Source organism: Colias croceus, chromosome 10 (genome assembly GCF_905220415.1).
Source record: "Colias croceus chromosome 10, ilColCroc2.1".
NCBI classification, from domain to species: Eukaryota; Metazoa; Arthropoda; class Insecta; order Lepidoptera; family Pieridae; genus Colias; species Colias croceus.
In genome coordinates, this window is record NC_059546.1 from 114,462 (window position 1) to 135,297 (window position 20,836).

At 38.8% G+C, this 20,836-nt stretch overlaps 3 protein-coding genes across 3 annotated transcripts; 2 read left to right on the top strand and 1 right to left on the bottom strand.

Moving 5' to 3' along the window:
* The first annotated feature begins 304 nt into the window (after positions 1-304).
* LOC123694808 (programmed cell death 6-interacting protein) lies at positions 305-14,550 on the top strand. Its single transcript, XM_045640379.1, has 13 exons — positions 305-582; positions 725-843; positions 913-1,040; positions 1,112-1,265; positions 1,908-2,032; positions 2,113-2,431; positions 2,708-2,831; positions 3,050-3,227; positions 4,441-4,635; positions 10,790-11,269; positions 11,485-11,640; positions 12,460-12,565; positions 13,302-14,550. Exons 1-13 carry the CDS (start codon positions 389-391, stop codon positions 13,502-13,504), a joined length of 2,481 nt encoding a protein of 826 aa, XP_045496335.1. The 5' UTR covers positions 305-388; the 3' UTR covers positions 13,505-14,550.
* A 448-nt stretch (positions 14,551-14,998) lies between these two features.
* LOC123694809 (cytochrome c oxidase subunit NDUFA4) lies at positions 14,999-16,388 on the bottom strand. Its single transcript, XM_045640380.1, has 3 exons — positions 16,231-16,388; positions 15,670-15,816; positions 14,999-15,121 (listed from the first exon to the last, which is right to left on the bottom strand). Exons 1-3 carry the CDS (start codon positions 16,270-16,272, stop codon positions 15,065-15,067), a joined length of 246 nt encoding a protein of 81 aa, XP_045496336.1. The 5' UTR covers positions 16,273-16,388; the 3' UTR covers positions 14,999-15,064.
* A 227-nt stretch (positions 16,389-16,615) lies between these two features.
* LOC123695096 (MOB kinase activator-like 1) lies at positions 16,616-20,126 on the top strand. The gene is made up of 6 exons (XM_045640815.1): positions 16,616-16,757; positions 17,003-17,169; positions 17,851-18,078; positions 18,344-18,507; positions 18,789-18,909; positions 18,970-20,126. Exons 1-5 carry the CDS (start codon positions 16,744-16,746, stop codon positions 18,867-18,869), a joined length of 654 nt encoding a protein of 217 aa, XP_045496771.1. The 5' UTR covers positions 16,616-16,743; the 3' UTR covers positions 18,870-18,909; positions 18,970-20,126.
* Positions 20,127-20,836: the final 710 nt, after the last annotated feature.

The window sequence follows — 20,836 nt, forward strand, 5'->3', positions numbered from 1 at the left end:
TCAATTCCCGGTTGAAGCAAGTGAATTTTTTTAAAATCTCTGAATGCAGTTCTATATATTTATTTTTAATTTCCAGTATTTCAAGCACTTTCGTCTTTCTCTCCAGGGCCCATCGAAAAAAAATTATAAGCGGGGTCTGGGGCAGATCTGGGACGAACAGCAAGATAATAAACGAATAAGCTCAAAAAGGAAACTATTAAAATTAAAGCAATAAGAAGACCACAAAGAAGACATTAAATTTATTGAGTATTTTTTGCTACTGCCAACATTTGTATTTGTTTGTCATGTCACATGTGTCAAATATTGGTCAAATGTCGCAATTTTTCTGTACCTATAATCAGTAATCACAATTCACAAACAAAGTTGAACAAAGTCATTGAAGCTAGAAATGGCTGAACTATTAGCCGTCCCGTTTAAAAAATCTTCCGACGTAGACATCGTCAAACCATTAAAAAATTTAATTCAAAATACGTATAGTCAAAGTACAGAAGACTTTAGCGATGCGATCAACGAGTTAAGCCGCCTGCGAACCGCAGCTATTTGGAAAGTGTTCGAGAAGTCCACTCTGGATGATCTTTACAGGTATATTAGCGCAGTATGAGTCATTCATTATTATTGAATCATACTTCAAGTTAATAAAAACTATTTACTAGCGTTGATACAAATACGATCCGTTTAGTTTATACTAAAAGATAAAAGGATTAAGAAAACGTAATGTTTCTAGCTACTATGACCAACTCGTATCACTGGAGAGTAAGATTCCCCCGCAGGAGGTGCAGATTCCGTTTAAATGGAAGGATGCCTTCGACAAAGGATCAATATTTGGCGGTCGAATGAGTCTCAGTAAGTAAGGTCAGAGATTTGTGTTCATATATTTGTTATTACAGGAAATTAATTTTCAATGTGTTGTAGCTATAAGCTATTTAGCTTATGAACGAATGTGCATCCTGTTCAACATAGCAGCCATGCAGAGTGCTATAGCTGCTCAGCAGCCTCTGGACACTGAAGAATCACTCAAACTAGCAGCTAAACTACTGCAGGTACTTAAATCCTTTCATTTGATTGTTTGCTTCGTCTGACCTTTGATTGATATGCTTGTTTTAATTCACAGCAATCGGCTGGTATATTTGCATATCTGAAAGGGAACATAATGTTGGCGGTGCACCAGGAGACTACTCCCGACCTCAACCCGGACACTCTGAATGCTCTGTCACAACTGATGCTGGCTCAGGCTCAGGAAGTCATCGCTTACAAATGTATTAGAGGTACAAACCTTAACTTAATAAAATTGTCGCATTATTAATTATTTTATCTATAATGTACAGTGGAATCTCACTAGTTTGGTATAATTATATTGAAGTGCTAGTGAGATAATACTGTATTATCCAAATTCAAATTATAATTATTTGCAAGAATGCAGTAAAAATATAGGTGTTGTTATTACAATTTTATAGCGCTAATACATTCTACCCACTATGTGGGTGTGGAAATATTTAATTTATATTTTTAACCGACTTCAAAAAAAAGGAGGAGGTTATCAATTCGGCTGGTATATTTTTTTTTTTTTATGTATGTACACCGATTACTCCGAGGTTTCTGAACCGATTTACGTGATTCTTTTTTTGTTCGATGCGGGATGGTGTTGAATTGGTCCCATAAAAATTTTATTCGGATAAGCCCAGTAGTTTTTATTTTATGAGCATTTTTGTCTGTAGGTATTTGTAAATTTTGCAAGTGCAAGTTTGAAGTCGGCTGTTTTTAACGCAGTTATCACTTGTATTGTCACAACTTTAAAGTGTGTTCGATTGCATAATGGAACTGGAATAAAGTATGTCGCATTTGTCATGTAAACATATCAAAAATTAATAAACACAGAATTAATTTTCACAATGGGTTTAATTTTTTAGATGAAATGAAAGATAGCATGGTTGCAAAGGTGTGTGCGCAGTGCGAGGAGCTATTCACGGACGCCCTGCGCTCCATGCAGAAGGATGCGCTCAAAAATCTGTGGGAGAGAGATTGGCTATCCACAGTGAGTGTCGTCACACATGTATAGTTATTTATTTGTGATACTATTACAATATTAATTGATGTCGTCGCATGTTTCACCAGATAAGCGCGAAGCAGGCCACGTTCCGCGGGCTGACGCAGTACCACCAGGCGCAGGTGTGCCGCGCCAACAAGAGCGTGGGCGAGGAGATCGCGCGGCTGCAGCTGGCGGGCGAGCTGCTGCGCGCGGCGCCGGGCGGCGCGGGCGGCGGCCGCGTGGGCGAGCTGGCGGCGCGCGCCGGGCGCCAGCTGGCCGCCGCCGCGCGCGACAACGACTTCATCTACCACGAGCGCGTGCCCGAGGCGGCCGCGCTGGAGCCCGTGCCGCGCGCGCCCGTCGCCAAGCCGCTGCCGCCGCAGCCGCGCTGGGGCGCCGCCCCAGGTCCCGACCTTTTTATTTTTACCTCTATTGTGTCCGCTTCACCGAATTTTTTCATTCCCGTTCTCTTTTTTTTTTTCTCGAGTATAATTAAATAAATTAGAACCTCCCCTTGCCTTGCCATAAAAAGTCGCCGAATATTCACCTGGAGGCTCCTCTATTTCTGGTCATTTGTCAGTTGTTGAATTCACTCAACGAGTAAAATGTTGATAATCAGTATAATCTTAAATCTTTTGAAACTGTTAACGTCTCCGTACGTGTAACGCGTTGTGTGCGCAGACCTGTGGGAGGCGCTGCTGCCGGCGGTGGTGCACGCGGCGCTGGCGGCCAGCGACGCGCGCCGCGCTGAGCTCGTCGGCGCCGAGATCAACAAGCTGCGCGACGCCACGCAGCTGCTCAACAGGTCGGCCTCGTCGTTATTTCATTATAACTTTGTTGGCGATTAGATAATATCTATACTAATATTGCAAATTTCATTGGCTCTAATGCACCAAATTTCAAGAACCATTGCTCAATTCACTGTTCGATAGGCCATTCATCGAGAACGCATGTTGAAAGGCGGGACAAACCTAATAAACGAATCGTCCGATTGCAACATCTACAGTGTTAATGTGCCCGCAGCATAATGGCGTCGCTGAACCTGCCGGCGTGCATCGAGAGCCCGAGCGGCGGCGGGCTGCCCGAGTCCATCCGCAGCAAGGCGCGCGCCGTGCGCGAGGCGGGCGGGCTGGCCGCGCTGCAGCAGCTCATGGCCGACCTGCCCGACCTGCTGCAGCGCAACCGCGACATACTCAACGAGGTGCGCACTGCGCCCCGACACCACACTAACGTTTATTGCATACCAATATATTCATTGATACATATAATAATTATTAGCGACCCTATGCAGGTATTGCAGTGCGATGGATCGTATAACGTACAATTAAATTTTACAGTAATCAGATAGCATCGTTTTTCGATCGAATATTATGTATTATTGCCATATAAATTGAGGTAATTGCGATCGATATCGAATGGAAACATATTAAAAAATAAAATGGAACCTAAAGCTAAACCTTGCGGAACACCGGTTTGCGACGTTAAAGACGCTAAAGATTTATTTTTACTCTATTAAGTATATACATAAATATAAGAATATCAATTCTCTAGCTCGTAAAAGTCAAGGTCACGTTGCAAAGTGACATGATGGACGCGATCGAAAGCTCTCGAGCATTGAGCTATTACTACGTATAGAACACCACGAAGAAAATCTGTGCGCCAAGCGCGGCGGCGTGGGCGGTGGTAGTGAGTCATAGATTAAGCGATGTCATCGACTCACCGCCATCTAGAGGCGAAACTTCGTAAATATTCTGCCTATTACCAATTAAGAATAATCTATGTAACAAAAAAAATATAATTAATCTAATAAATAAATTATTAATAAACTTATCAATTAAAAACTTTTTAATTAAAACCAATCAATGTAACAAAAAAAAATTGATGCGTTGGTAATTTATTTTCATATTTTCATGTTTTAACCTTTTTTCAAATAATATCCACAGACCCACAGTACAATATTTTCTAAATATGTAAAATTATTATTTTCCACTATAAAAATTTACGTCATGTAATATTACTAACTAAAACATCTTTCATACCAAATGCCATTTCTTAAATTTTGAGTCTATGACAAATGACGCAAAATGGCGCCCGCCAAAGATTTTGCTCGAACCAAGTTTTAAAAATGATTACCTTGTTAATTACCGATGAAAATTTATTTCTTTGCACTTTGCCGCATTACTTGAATCATTAGTGCAATATCGTAACACACTTGAGGGCTTAACATATTTGATGAGTTTCATGGTTTTTTGCTTTATAACAAACAAGACAATATGAACGCGACCATCGCGCTAAAGCGACTGAGTGCAGTGAGGCCATTTGACCTATGTTGAGCGGAACATAAGTGATGTAGGCGGTGTCGTCTCCATACGTAGTAATAGTACTCAATGCTCTCGAAACATTGCATGTGTCAGGCGGAGCGCATGCTGCGCGAGGAGGAGCAGGCGGACGCAGCGCTGCGCACACAGTTCGGGGCCCGCTGGGCGCGCACCGCCTCGCCGCAGCTCACGGAGGCGTTCCGCGCCAACAGCGCCAAGTACGCGCAGATCATCGACAACGCCGTGCGCGCCGACGCCATCGTGCAGCAGAAATTCCAGCAGCACAAGGAGGTGAGACGCGCGCACGAGTACACACGCGCTCGCACACATGTCAATATTGTATCAATGTTTATCGCGTAACTGCCATTGTCTTTTGCTAAAAGTAAAGCTTCCTAAACAAGAAGTATATAAATTAATACAATAAAGAACAATTGTAAATTTTTTATAGAGGCTTTATAAAACTTCATATAAATCCATACTAATATTATAAATGCGAAAGTAACTCTTGTCTGTCTGTCTATTACTCAATCACTCCTTAACTTCTGAACCAATTTGCATGAAATTTGGTATAGAGATATTTTGATACCCGAGAAAGGACACACATAGGCTACTTTTTACCCCGGGAAATAGGATAGGTTTTATCCCGGAAATCCCACGGGAACGGGAACTATGCGGGTTTTTCTTTGACTGCGCGGGCGAAGCTGCGGATGGAAAGCTAGTAGTTCATAATTAATAAGATATTAGATTTTTTTTTATTAATGAAGACTAAGACAAACTTGACGGCTCAATAAAATGACTCAATTATTTTGCTTACAACATTTATAATATACTACATACTACATGCTTGTTACAATCTTAAAAAATAAGTTAAATGTGTGTTGATCTACCTATGTGACTATACTGCAGATAAGTACAAATATTTAGTCGCCTCAGAGACTTTTACTCCCAACACACCTAAAGAAGTTTCAATTCAGAATAGATTTAAACATTTTGTAGTGTGTGTTATTATTCTCAGTAATCAAATATCGTAAATTCAGCGGTTTGTGGCGCGGCGAATGGCGACACTCCTGCGAGAGCCAGTCGCCTGCCACTCGCCTATCTAAGTTAACGTGTAATAAAGTATAAGTTTATAAATGTAATAAAGTAGTTCAGCGAATACAGTATTTTATTGGAAGACCCCAGCCTCTGTACACTAAACTGGTGACCCCGACGAAGAACTCTCGAAGAAAGTTTGTAGTAAAGGGAATCGGCGTAATTAGTGACATTGGCTGTGGGGTAAGTTTTGTTCGAGATCAAATTCCACGCGGCACGGCGACAGGAAGTTAGCGTGACGCAATCGAAGAGCGCGCGTGGCACGTGGCGACTACAGCGGCAGGCGGCTCACCAGCTCATTGGCTAGTAACTCATCGGCTTAATAATGAATAAAGCAGCAGCATCAGACACGCAGATCAAGGAAGAGGCGTCAGGCGCGGCGTTGGCATCGATAAGCGTGTCCACCAAGCTACCAGAATTTTGGGCAGACTTGCCAAGGTTATGGTTCGCACAGTTCGAGTCCGTGATGGCCCCACAGAAGCAGGGGGAAGAGACCAAATTCAACCTGGTCATATCGAAACTCGGAAAAGAGGCCATTCAGCAGGTCAGCGACCTCGTGATGTCACCACCCGCCCAGGACAGGTATACGGCGCTTAAGGAGAGGCTGCTGCAGGTTTATGAAGAGAGTGCCGAAAGACAAATGCAGAAGTTGGTGTCGGAGCTGGAATTGGGTTCGCAAAGACCCTCCCAGTTTTTAAGGCGCATGAAGGATCTGGGTCACAGCGCACAAATTGCGGACAACACACTCAAGAGCCTGTGGTTGTCGAAAATGCCGTCATCAGTTCGAGCAGTCATGGCGGTTTGTGAAGATCAGTCTCTGGACAAGCTGGCGGCCATGGCAGACAAGATTACCGAATACACCAACGTCGGGGATGTGGCAGCCGTGTCATGCAAGAAGGAAACAGATGAGCAGCCGGACGAGAAGATGAGCAGATTGGAGCTGGAGGTTGCAGCGCTCCGCGCCGAACTGAGGGGTCGCGGGCGCTCTAGGAGCAACGACAGACGGACCAACTTCAGGAGAAGATCGACATCGCGGCCGAGAAGAGCACCTGGAGACCCGGACTGGCTGTGCCGTTTTCACTTTCGGTACAGATCGAGAGCTAACCGCTGCGAGCAACCCTGCGCGTGGCGAGCCAAGCAGTCGGGAAACTAGACGGAGTACATGCGGGCGCGGTGGACGGATGTACTCAAGGTCAGGTAACCAAAAGCCATCGTTTATTAATTAGAGATAATTTAACGAAATATAGTTTTTTGATCGATACAGGCGCTAACATTTCCGTCATTCCAAAGTGGTGTGTTAGAAAGCCTATCGAAAAAGTCGATCTAAAGTTGTATGCTGCAAATGACAGCGAAATTAAATGTTATGGAATATGTAATTTAGAGTTATCGTTGGGCCTAAGACGGTCATTTAAATGGCCTTTTGTCGTATGTGATGTAAAACAGCCGATAATAGGTGCTGATTTTTTGAAGAATTTTAAATTAAATGTAGATTTGTATAATAATAAGTTAATCGATTCAGTTACCAGTTTAAATGTCGGTGGAATTAAAAGTACACATTTTTTCGGCACTATTAAAAGTATAAATAGCAACCATCCTTACGCGGATTTACTGGAACAATTTCAGGACATCACGCGCCCGCCAGCCTTCAAGGATGTCCCAGAGCATTCCGTGTATCATCACATCGAGACTACTGGACCACCTGTGCACGCGCGTGCCAGGAGGTTACCGGCCGACAGGTACGATAGGGTTAAAAAGGAATTCCAATTGATGCAAGAGCTAGGCATATGTAGACCTTCAAATAGTGAGTGGGCCAGTCCTTTACATATTGTACCTAAAAAGGATGGTGGTATCCGACCCTGTGGGGACTACAGGATGTTAAACGCAATTACAAAGCCAGATCGGTATCCGATACCTAGGGTACAAGATTTTACGTATGGGTTACATAATAAGAATTTTTTTTCAAAGTTAGATATTTGTAGAGCGTATCATTTTATAGGTATTAATCCAGACGACATTAAAAAAACAGCCATTATTACGCCGTTTGGGCTTTTCGAATTTCCAAGAATGACGTTTGGCCTGCGTAACGCGGCACAAACATTTCAAAGATTTATCAATAATACAGTTTTATCAGGCATAGAACAATTGAATTATGGCAGCGACTGTACAGGGGGCAAAGGTCAGTCAGTCGTGTTCGGTTACATAGATGACGTCATCATAGGATCGGATAACCCCGATATACATAGAGAACATTTACGATTAATATTTGAGAGGTTGAGTAAATATAAAATGTCTATTAATTTAAGTAAATGTGTTTTTGGACAGTCCTCTATAGAATTTTTAGGCTATTTAGTTTCAGAAAAGGGCATAAGTCCGATGCCGGAAAAAGTTAAAGCTATCGAGTCATATCCGAAACCGGAGACAGTAGAACAATTACGTAGATTTTTGGGCATGTTAAATTTCTACAGAAATCATATTCCTAACGCTGCTCGAGTTCAGGGAGTTTTAGATAGGTATTTACACGGGACTAAAAAACGAGATAAGACGCGTATAGATTGGACAGACGAGGCGAATAGTGCATTTGAAGTGTGTAAAGAAAATTTAAAAAATGCCGTTACTATTGCGCATCCAATATCTAGTGCCAAATTAGGGTTAATGACCGACGCGTCAGATTTTAGTATAGGGGCAGTGTTAAATCAGTGGGAAGGAAATTCTTGGAAACCTTTAGGATATTTTTCAAAAAGATTATCGGAATCGCAAAAGAAGTACTCCACATATGACAAGGAGCTTCTAGCGATTTATTCAGGAATAGTTTACTTTAGGGATTTAATCGAAGGCAGAAATTTAACAGTTTACACGGACCATAAACCTCTCACTTTTGCTTTAAGTAAATTAAGTTCTAATAAAGAGTTACCTAGGCGAGCGCGTCAATTGTTGTATATTAGCGAATTTACAAGCGACATACAACATATTCAAGGCACTGAAAATCAAGTGGCCGACGCTTTATCGAGAATCGAGAGTATCGTATGTCCTAGTTCGAGTGAATACGTGGAGGTTGCGAGAGCACAGGCGACAGACGCTGAGCTCGCAGATTTGATGAAAACAAATGATAAATTGCAATGGAAACAGTTAGCGCTCGATAATAATGACGATATTAAAATATATTGTGAAACATCAGCTCAGAATATTAGGCCGTATATACCAGCACAGTTTAGGAAAAGTATTTTTAATAAATTTCATGACGTTTCCCATCCCGGAGTTAGAGCATCGCGTGCGTTAGTTAGTAAAAAAGTTTTTTGGCCAGGCATGAATAAGGACGTGGGGACCTGGACCAGGACGTGCGTTAGGTGTCAGAAAAGTAAGGTTATTAGGCACACTGTTTCAAAACTTAGCGATTTTAACAATAGCGAGCGTTTTGAACATTTGCACGTGGATCTGATAGGACCTTTACCGGAAACCGAGCACGGTTTCCGTTATTGTGTCACTATGATCGATAGGTTAACGCGGTGGCCTGAGATTTGCCCTGTGAAGGACATGACTGCGGAGTCGGTAGCTAGAGCAGTTTATGAAGGATGGATTTGTCGTTTCGGTTGTCCTAAAGTTATTACCACCGATCAAGGTAGACAGTTTGAAAGCGAATTGTTTACAGATTTAATGAAATTATTAGGTATTCAAAAAACGAGAACTACCCCGTACCACCCGCAGTGTAATGGTAAGATAGAAAGGTGGCATAGGTCCTTGAAGTCGGCTCTGGTGGCTAGATTGAACAATAATCTAGCATGGTTAGTAGAACTACCTACGGTCATGTTAGGATTGAGAGCAGCTTGTCAAGCAGACACTGATAATATCAGCGCGGCGGAATTTGCTCTGGGTCATTGTTTAAGGTTGCCGGGAGAATTTTGTTCGGATAAAAGTACGAAAATTGATAATCCACATTCGTTTATAAGTAAGTTAAGAGACACTTTGAATAAAATTAGGCCCATAAAAAGGGTATGTAAAAATAGTAATAGTACGTTTGTGCATGCTGATCTAAATTCCTGTTCACATGTTTTTCTAAGAGTGGACGCGGTACGGAGACCGCTGACGCCTCCGTACAGCGGACCATATAAAGTTTTAGAAAGAAATAGTAAAGTTTTTAAAATATTAATTGATAATAGAGAATGTAATGTGTCGATTGATAGACTTAAGCCTGCGTATATTTTAGAAGAAAATGAAGTTAGACATGACAGTAGATTAGATCAGCATAGTGAGGCTAGTGTGTGCACGCCTTTAAAGAAATCACGTAGTGGCAGAATAATTAAAAGACCTGTAAGATTTTTGGACTGTAAGTAGGTTAATGTTGCATTGGCATTTTTGTTAGAAGTAGGCACGCGAAGGTTGCGTAATGTCACCTCAGCACATATTAATGTTATAAGTAATTGTTAGGAATATTTGTATTCATTTTATTTCAAATCTCGGCTCAACCAGTTAATTATATATAATAATAATATATAAATTTGAGTGTCGGTTCATTTCACATAGTTTAAACTTTAAAGTTATCAGCATCAAACAATATTTAACAAAATGGGAAAAACATATTCGGTTGAAAAGAGAGATGAAGAAATTGTTATCGCTCAAAACGGAGCGAATCACGCCACAGCATCTAATACTGATTTTAAATTGGAAGTGTTGAGCATCACGGTGACGGTTATGGCAGTCATCCTTTTTGTGTTGTGCGCTATATTAATATACAAAGTTTGTGTTATACGTGCAAGGAAAATGTTAAAGAAGGAATTAAATTGTAGTCAAGGTACAGATTTAAGTGTTTTGTCACAGCATAGACTCCCAAAATGTTAATGTTTGCTATTTTTTTTTTTTTTTTTTTTTTTTTTTTTTTTATATTTGTCAGTTATGTAAATCATTTTTTTTTAGAAGGGGGTGTATGTAGTGTGTGTTATTATTCTCAGTAATCAAATATCGTAAATTCAGCGGTTTGTGGCGCGGCGAATGGCGACACTCCTGCGAGAGCCAGTCGCCTGCCACTCGCCTATCTAAGTTAACGTGTAATAAAGTATAAGTTTATAAATGTAATAAAGTAGTTCAGCGAATACAGTATTTTATTGGAAGACCCCAGCCTCTGTACACTAAAATTTTAAGATTTATCACATTATTTCACTCGGAGAAATTCATATGTTCCGTTATTCGTTGTCAGTTCAGTAATATCTCAACATTATGTACTCTCATTATTTAACTTATTAATATCATCGGTATTCAAAATCATCGGTAGAAAACTCTTCGTGACGTCTCATTCTAATCTTTTTGGTAATGGAATGTGCCACATTCTCGCATAGTATTAAATAAGCGAGTGTGCGGGCAGAGCATCGAGCTGCTGAGCCGCAGCGAGGGCGAGATCGACGCGGACGTGCCGGACGCGCCGGCGCCGCGCGGGGCGGACGGCGACGCGCTGCGGGCCCTGCGCGCGCTCGTGGCCGACGTGGAGGCGCTCAAGGCGCAGCGCGACGAGCTGGAGGCGGCGCTCAAGGACGCCACGCTGGACCTGCGCGAGCGCTTCCTGGCCGCGCTGGCCGCCGACGGCGCGCTGGACGAGCCCGCGCTGTCGGCCGCCGCGCTGGGCGCCGCGCTGGCCCCGCTGCAGCGCCGCGCCGCCGCGTCGCTGGCCGCGCAGGAGCGCCTGGCGGCCGAGCTGCAGGCGGCGCACGCGCGCCTCATGGCGACGCGCGGCGGCGCCAGCGGCCGGGACGCCGCGCTCGGCAAGCTGTGCGCGGCGCACGACGCCTACCAGGACCTCACCGGCAACCTGCAAGAGGGCGTCAAGTTCTACAACGACCTCACGCAGGTACGCTTCTGCCCAGTTACAATAATTATTGTGCGAATGTAATAGAGTTCCAGTTTACCTAAATTGAAAAAAAGATAAAAAAAAACATAATATTTTGCCACTCACTAAATATTCTTTTCTATTAAATTTTTATCTAATAATTTGTCGTATATTTTATAAATGTTTCATAATTTATTGAATTTTCAATAACGAGTCTCTCATTTCCCCGTGCCCAGCTGCTGGTGGCGTTCCAGAACAAAGTGTCGGACTTCTGCTTCGCGCGCAAGACGGAGAAGGAGGAGCTGCTGAAGGACCTGACGCAGGAGGCGTCGCGCGGCACCGCCCGCCCCGCGCCCAGCCCGCCGCAGCACCACGTCGACGCCGCCAACGAGGTCAGCCCGCACATACACGCACATACACGTACACATACACGCACTCACACACGCGCGAAATCACACGACAACAACTACAAATCACTCATTCTGAACAACAACTTTCGAGGAACACGGTGTATATTCACGGTGATATTTGTGTGGAATCATGTCGTATTAGGGAATATGCATAAAAATTTAAATGGCCTAAAATATTTTTTTCTCGAATACTTATTATCGTAATATTATAATGAAAAGGATTTTTTTTTATTTACTTTTTATTTAAACCCTTAAAATAATATTCAAAAAGTGCAAAATAAGTGAGCGAAATTCAAACTGCCAGAACGCGCCACCACTGGTCGAACGAAATGTGACGTCATTTGACACGACATTGTATGAATCATCACTCCATACTCCATAGTAAACACTAAGGTAAACACCCACTGGACGTGTCATGTGACGTCACGCAAAGCGCGCGCACAATGGCGGCGTTTGAACTGCTTACATTTTTTAAAAGATTTAAATTTCATTTTTAAAAATATCTAGAGTATTTTGAAGCCCATTAATATTTTTTTCTACGTTATAAAATAGTAAACTATTAATTTAAGACAAAAAAGAAAAACATGAATATTCCCCAATATTTATTTTGTGGCACCCATAATAGTAATGCCTACTATTATAATGATTACATATAGGTAAAAAAAATAAACTAGGTTTGTTTGTGTATTTATTTACGCATTTTTGTTCGTAAATAGCTGTTTGCTTCTGAAATAAATAAATTTAAAATATTTACAATTCAGTTTCAATGTTAAATTGATTTGTATTATTTCCCTTATCCAGCCGGCGGTGGTGAAGAAGGAGGCGCCCCCTCGGCCGCCGCCCCCCAGCGCGGGCTCCGCCCCCGCGGCCACGTCCTCTGCGCTGCCCTACCCCGCGCAACCACAAGGTGAGACTTTGAATAACAAAGGGGTTTGAAACTTTTTGTATGGACGCTGGCATATCGACCCGCCGCCATTTTGATTTTTTTTCAAAATCAAAATCACGGCGCACGATTAAAGTGGTATGTATGGATACAGGACACATAGACGCCTAAAGCGTCACATTACCGAGATATTTGAAGGCAAATATTCACTTATGAGTACAACGACAAACACTAAAAATTTACTTATTACGTGTCTATATGCATAATATTATCTCCACATAATCACTCCCAGGTAGATTATTATAATTACAGGAAGAAAGTAGGTATTCATTACATTACTTACATAAAAAATATATTATGTAAGTAATATATTATCTATGTAATAAATAAATATTTTTATGTAATGAATGTACCTACTTTCTTCCTATAAACTGTTAATAATAATAATCTGCTATGTTACTATGTTATGGGACATTTTTTGTTCGTCTATGTGTCCTCTATCCATACATACCACTTTAATCGTGCGCCGCGATTTTGAAAAAAAATCAAAATGGCGGCGGGTTGATATGCCAGAAAGTTTCAATGCCCTTTCTTACAAAGTGCAATATTATGGTCCAAATCGATGATGTCCAGTTATGAGCCAATACGTCTAAATTCTATCATGTCTATCATTAAAAATAGTAACTACTTATTGAGTTTTATACCGATTCTTCTCGGTAGAAGTGTGCAATATAATGTATGTGCGCGTGTGTGTGTGCAGGCATGCCGCTGCCGTACGGCGCGGCGCCGTACGCCGTGTACGCGCCCGTGCCCGCGATGTACAACCCGTACGCCACGCTGCCGTACCCGCACCACGTGCGCCCGCAGCAGCCCTACCAGCCCTACCAGTACCCGCCGCCGCCCGCCGGCTACCCGCAGCCGCCGCCCGCCGGCTACAACCCCTACCCGCCGGCGCCGCAGTAACACCTCCCCACACACCCCCACCCCCCACACACACACACCACACACAAGAATAATATAATATAATGCAAAGGTCTTTGAAAAAGTAATTCTTTATATTTTTTGTACTATGTGAATCCGATACTATAAACGGGAATTTATTGTATTCTTCCCAAAGATCATAATATATTATTTGTAGAAAGCGAATAACGAAACTTATTTTTTATAACTCTGTCAAGAATTAGATATAAGTTGCATTTCATAAGGTTCTAATATGATAGTGTATGTTCATTATTAACTTCATAATATAACAAACAAGTTATCAAGGCTTCGAAGGCTAGCTATAAGTAAGCTACGAGCCTTCGAAAAGTTTAAAAATTATGAGTGTGTAAAATTTACTATTTTTTCAACCAACTTTGATACAAAGGTAGACTGTACAACTTAGAGAATATTTACATTCTATCTAATTTTTTTTCGAAATAAATAAAAGTGTCTATTCACAAACAATATTTCAGTATTTCTACCTGATTATATTAATTCTGCTAACATGCTGTAATAAATTCGATAGAGTTGTATGGTCTGCCAACGACAGGTGACTAACTCACGGTATGGAGTGAGAGGAAACAAGGAATGGTGCGATTGTATACAGGTGTTGGATATTATTAATGCATTTCTATGTTTAGGCTCAAGTGACTCAACATGTAACATTCTAATATTTTATTAGACTTTGAAATTATTATTATAAGAGTTGTGATTGTTGAATATTCAAATTATTATTATTAGATATTATATCCTTCAATGTTACTAAATTAATTTTTACTGTATGTACTATGTAGTAGACATCAATATGCTTGTGAATAATGTGTACTAATTCATCTGATCTGCTGTAGGTGGAACTTTGTAGGCTGTAGGCTGTAGGTGCTATGTGCGCGGTTACAATGCATTAGTTCCAAATATTTATTTTAATGAATTTACCAAACTATATTTCTCATGGCTGGGAAATGTTTCATTGAATGTTAATTTTAATTCATTGGTACTTTGATAAGTTGATAATTATATTTTTATCTAAACAGTTGTTTTTTATTGAACAAATAATGTACCCTGATTTACTTAAAGATTAATTAATGTAAATCTATTGAAACAGTTATCAAATTGGTTGTTGGACTGCAAACAAACCCATCCTCTTTAAGAATCTATATATAGATTAATTGAACAACCTGTCTTATTCTTCTCATCCCTTTGATAGGATAAAAAAAAATATTTATAAATAATAATTTATGCAAATGCAATGATTTCCCCAAAACCCTTGTACTGATTACAAATGAAAATACTTTTAGTGGTTTCCTTGTATCTATCTGTATAATGAATGATCATTAACATAAAGTAAAAGCTCCATATAAATCAGAAAATTTATAGCTCATAATTCACTTAATATGTAATTGATATAGGATAATAATAGAAACGGATTACTATGCTAAGTAAGTTGAGTCAGAGATTTGAGAAATAAAAACAAAAAAGTGATCACATTTGGCTATTTATTAAATTAAAACATCTAAAACTTTATGCAACATAATGATTGAGAGCTCAGTATTTTGGTGCGGGGCATTCCTCCTTGCTGTAGTCTCTGTTGGGAGAGTAGAACTGCAATAAGAGTATCAATGTTAAAATAATATACATTTAGATAATGACAACACTTGTAGCATGTAATTTTAATTTGAAAAATATACATAAATTTTATAATTACACCCATTTAATAATAGGTTAATTAATCTGCTTTTATACTTGTACAAAGACACTGTTATGTGAATTATAACTATTCACGGATGTGACATTAATTTATTTATTTATTTATTTTATTTATACACTTTATTGTACAATACCAGTAATATAAAAAAAAACATATATGTATAATTTAAGTTTAACATGGAGAACATGAATATTATGGTAAGTGCACAATTGGCGGCCTTATTGCTTAAAGCAATCTCTTCCAGGCAACCGAAAAATAAAGGACATGTACGATGCTGGTTAAGCGCGAAGACACAATCATAAAGAAAAAAAATAAATAAATAAATAAAATCAGGGATAAGAAAACAAAATCAAAAATTATAATTTATATTGGTTTTGATTGAAAATGTCCATAAAAATATTTCAAATTGATAATCTTGCAAGTGTTATATGAAACAGTTTACCTTGTACTGCTTGTTTCTGTACTCCTCCCAGGGCTCAGGGTTGCTCTTCTTGTTCCACGACACATCAGGGTTGCGGAGGGCCAGACGCAGGGTGTAGAACACTGACGCTCCACAACCCAAACCCACACACACAAACAGGGGGATCAACTGAAATCGCAATTTATCATTTAATTAACTTATTTCCGTTTTTTAAATATATACTTAATGAAAATAGGTCAGTTGAATAAGTTGATAGGAGTTGAAATAATATTGTGTAACTACAAAAAAGGAAAAAAATTAACTGTGTTTAGTTACACGAAAATTAATCGTTAAAGATTCATCATTAAAACAAACTTTATTGTTTTGGATATAAAGATATTATGTACATTCATACTAGTATTTTTAATAAAAATCGGTACTTATTCAGCAAAGCCTATTATGTTTACCTATATCACTTTCATGACATACAAATTGTAACAGATATGTGAGAAAATAAAATCTTAATAAGTATAAGAACGATTCGAGGTTAATTATGTAAGCAATAGGTAAATTAAAAGTATATTGAAAACTGTATTTACTTACGGCCTTGTGCTTTTTAAGACTTTGAATACTGAGACCTTGCATTTTGAATGTTTTATTATAACCTTTTCGTTGCTATTCTATTCTGAAAATACTGCGTAAAATTACTTTCGACTATGTACACTTCTGAAAATTTTATTGATAAAATTGACAATCTGACGCATTGCGCAGACTTTGTTGCCAACATATAAAATATGAATTGACTTCTTTTTCATTTTCAGAAATTAAACTAAAATTAATATAAGCTATTGAAATATAGATATTTTAAAATATTTAAATATGTTCTAAAATATAAATTGTATTAAATATGATAGTTTCATTGTCTAACATTATTCTTAAGTATCTATGAACATATTGACATTAAAAAAATGTATTGCTGAATGACAAATCTACCAAGACTAGAATTTTTAGATTTTTATTGTTATTAAAATATATAACCTATTCTTTAATGATTCGGTGCTATTTATTTAAAATTAATATTTTAATTAAGTGGAAGCGAATAATCTAAGGAACAAAATGAGCTTTTTGTTGTGAGTATAACCGCAATATCGTTTTTAATAGATAAGGTCTATTTTTAACAAGACTTCCTGTTTTTGACGTCTTGTTTATTTCCTAAAATTCATTATTTTATGTTTTGTATTTATGAAGATTTAATTTTTTTACACGTTAAAAAAATATTGTATCATAATAGATAGTGTTCGCGTTATCAAAATATTGAACAACGCATTGTATGTATATGTTTTGAAACACAAAAGTTTTGTGCTAACTTTTCCAGTGGCAGCCGGTCAAACAAGACTTTTAAGCCAAAGAAGAACATCCCAGAGGGCACCCACCAATATGATCTCATGCGGCATGCGGCGGCGACCCTGGGCTCGGGCAACCTGCGGCTGGCCGTCATGCTGCCTGAGGGGGAGGACCTCAACGAGTGGGTCGCCGTCAACAGTAAGACTTTCAAATATATCAGGCATTTAATAATTATGCTAACAATACATTTGGTATTAGAAAATTGTATTAAAAATTTCTTCAAATGAAAAAAAAAGTATTATTGTAAATTTTAATTGTATCCAGTTCTTTAGAAATCAATGAGTAATGTTTGTGTGAGGCAATGTGATTGTGCAAAACAGTATTGTTGTACAGATATGGTTGCTTGCTGCCACAGGAAGTTGATTCACACCAGCTGGCCATTGTGTATAATGTGCATAATGTGCTTTATCTGAACCAACAACTTTACCACATCCATACTAATATTATAAATGCGAAAGTAACTCTGTCTGTCTGTCTGTCTGTTACTCAATCACGCCTTAACTACTGAACCAATTTGCATGAAATTTGGTATGAAGATATTTTGATAACCGAGAAAGGACATAGGCTACCTTTTATTGTGAAATATGTACCACGGGCGAAGCCGGGGCGGACCACTTGTTTAATATAAATATTAAAATATAAACATAGAAGATGTCATAGATATTAGTTTTTAAATAAACCTAAGTCCTAAAATGGTCTTAATAAAGGAATTGTACTGTATCTAATTGTTATTTTTAATAAGTATAACACGCTTGTGAATATTATACTTGCATTACATAATATGTATATTATGTTATAATGTTTATATAAATGTTTCAGCTGTAGACTTCTTCAACCAGATCAACATGTTGTACGGCACAATAACAGAGTTCTGCACAGAGGAGTCGTGTGCGGTGATGTCTGCGGGGCCCAAGTACGAGTACCACTGGGCCGATGGACACACCGTCAAGAAGCCCATCAAGTGCTCCGCGCCCAAGTATATTGACTACCTGATGACGTGGGCGCAGGATCAACTCGATGATGAAACACTCTTTCCCTCCAAAATAGGTATGAATTTTTTTAATCTTTAACATTATCCACGTAATAATTGAACTGCAGCTTATCATTTTAGAGAGATAACATTAATTTAGAATTATTATTTCAGTTCATTTTTTAAAGGAATGTCCCAATATGATAACAATTAACAATGAATAAAATAACTCATAATAAAAAACATGGTTTTAAGTTTAATGTTTATTACTTTCTGTAAAATAAAAAATGGAGCAAGATCGATAAATAAGAAAAAATGTTGAGCGCTATGTTGTGTGCGCAGGTGTGCCGTTCCCCAAGAACTTCCTGGTGATGGCGAAGACGATCCTGAAGCGGCTGTTCCGCGTGTACGCGCACATCTACCACCAGCACTTCCCCGAGGTGGTGCAGCTCGGTGAGGAGGCACACCTCAACACCTCCTTCAAGCACTTCATCTTCTTTGTGCAGGTACTATCCAAATGTTACATTGAGATTGCTTTTCGAAAATTTGCTTTCTTTTGTTTTATAATAACTTTTTCTTTATGTAAATGGGGGCAAACATTTAATTAAATAAAATGTATTGGTAAATGGTATGTCACCTAAAATTATAAACAAAGAGTTACAATCTCTACTAGAAAAAAATGGGAAATATACAAAAAAAAATTGAATAACCAAACATAATTTATTTCGTATTGAATGAAAAAAATTATAATCATAACTATTGATAATGATGAGATGCGCGTTTCCAGGAGTTCAACCTGATCGAGCGACGCGAGCTGGCGCCGCTGCAGGAGCTCATCGAGAAGCTCACCGCCAAGGAGGCGCGATGAGGCCGCACACCACCCTCCCCCTCACTACCCTCCCCAACACTCCCCTCCCCAACACTACCCTCCCCAACACTACCCTCCCCAACACTACCCTCCCCAACAGTCCTCCCGCCTCCCCACTCCCTCTCACTCTCACTCTGTCACATCTCTTCTCCATCATCTACTCTTACCTTAATTATACAGAAAGCGAAAAATGTGAATGCTATCACAATATTACATGGCCATAGAAATGAAACGAAATGGACTTTACAATTTTAATACGCTATTTGACTGAATACAGAGTGCCTAGTTACTCTCTCCGATTTTTTATATATGAACTCCAAAGTGTAGCGAAATAAAAGCGATAAACGGAAATTCCTTAATAATAACTGAGTTTTATATGACAGTCGAGAAGCCGCGCTCGACGCCCGACCACTGCCTTAGCGCTCGCGAGAGATTACGTGTTTATAATATGTAAAGAGGATCTAGATTTGATACAGAAATATATCAATTATTATAAGATGTGGGACGATTCATCATTTGCAGTTCCGATCGCGTCCCGTTATATATAAGAATAGATTAAACATTACTTATTTATATTACTTAAACTTATCTGTTTTTTTTAATCAAATTGTATTACTTTTTTTTTTATAACTCGAATGGAAAAAATAACATTGTTTATTTGACAGAAATAACCTGTGAAAATTATTATAAAAACATTTATTTGCTGTTTCAACTATTTTCGGCATGTTCATTATAATGATTAATGACGTCTTTAATACTGTGTTTGTTTTCTTATCACTGCAGACTTATCAATAAGTAAACAAATAAAAAAAGAAGCGTGTGTGCCGAGCACACGTGTCAGAAGTGAAACTTCTTTGGCAACATTCAAAGATACAAAAATCGTCGCCTAAGTCCATGACGTGACGGTATTGCCATGACGTGATATTGAAATTTTACTCTCAACTCGCCTAAAGAAGTTTCACTTCAAAAACTTAACGCGGCAAAAGTTTGAAACGAATTAGTTTAAGTTCCTTATTTATTTATTGTGATGAATTGAACTCGAGTGCACGAGCATTCGAGTTACACTTAATTTAGTTTATATTATATTTGTAGAGAGCACTCGGTGTATAAGTTTATTTAACAAAATATCTCATAGTTTAAGTGTAGATATTGAATGCATTTCATTTACATTTGTTGATTTAGTGTACACTCACATAGTACGATTTATTTATAATGATTTTGTATTTGAAGCAAATGTATTATATGGAATATCAAATATGCTGTTTTATTATTTATATCCTCATTTCCTTCCTTGTGTATGTTGTTAGGTTTGAAAACAATATTTATCACCATTGAGTTCGTTCTAGGGAAGAACCATACCAATCATTCACATTCATTTACATAAGTTTGGTTAGCTACAACTTTGTAGACCTTTTGCGTCCAATTAAATAAGTATTTTCCACTCCTATAGTAATCCTTTGCGTAAAATAACAATTCAAGTACGGGGCTCTTTGTCCAACGAACCGTCTCCTGGTTTAGACTTTAGAGCGTAGAATCAAGGGGGCCCGGATTAGATTTCTGGTTGTGACGAACAAAAATTTAAGTCTGTCTGCAAGAACGCATACAGTAATCACTAGAGATCTCTTGCTATTTCGGTTAGAGTTCGGGCTGTCTGGCTGGCGGTAGTGGTTGCGTTTATTAGTGCGCATCTTATCTGCACAGGAAGATATACTTAATTAACTTTAGTCATTTTTTAACGCGTAATTTTTAATCTTTTGCCATAGGATAGATCCATCAGACATAATTTTTTTATTGCAAATTTAAAATTAAAATGTCATCGAAATAAGTGAAATTACATCAACATGAGTCCGCTTGAAAGATAAGTAACTAATAACTTTATTAGTTACTTATATTATATTATCCTTTTTTAATACTTATATTAAATAATTAGTAAACTAATATTTTTAATAGATGCTTTCATATTTATT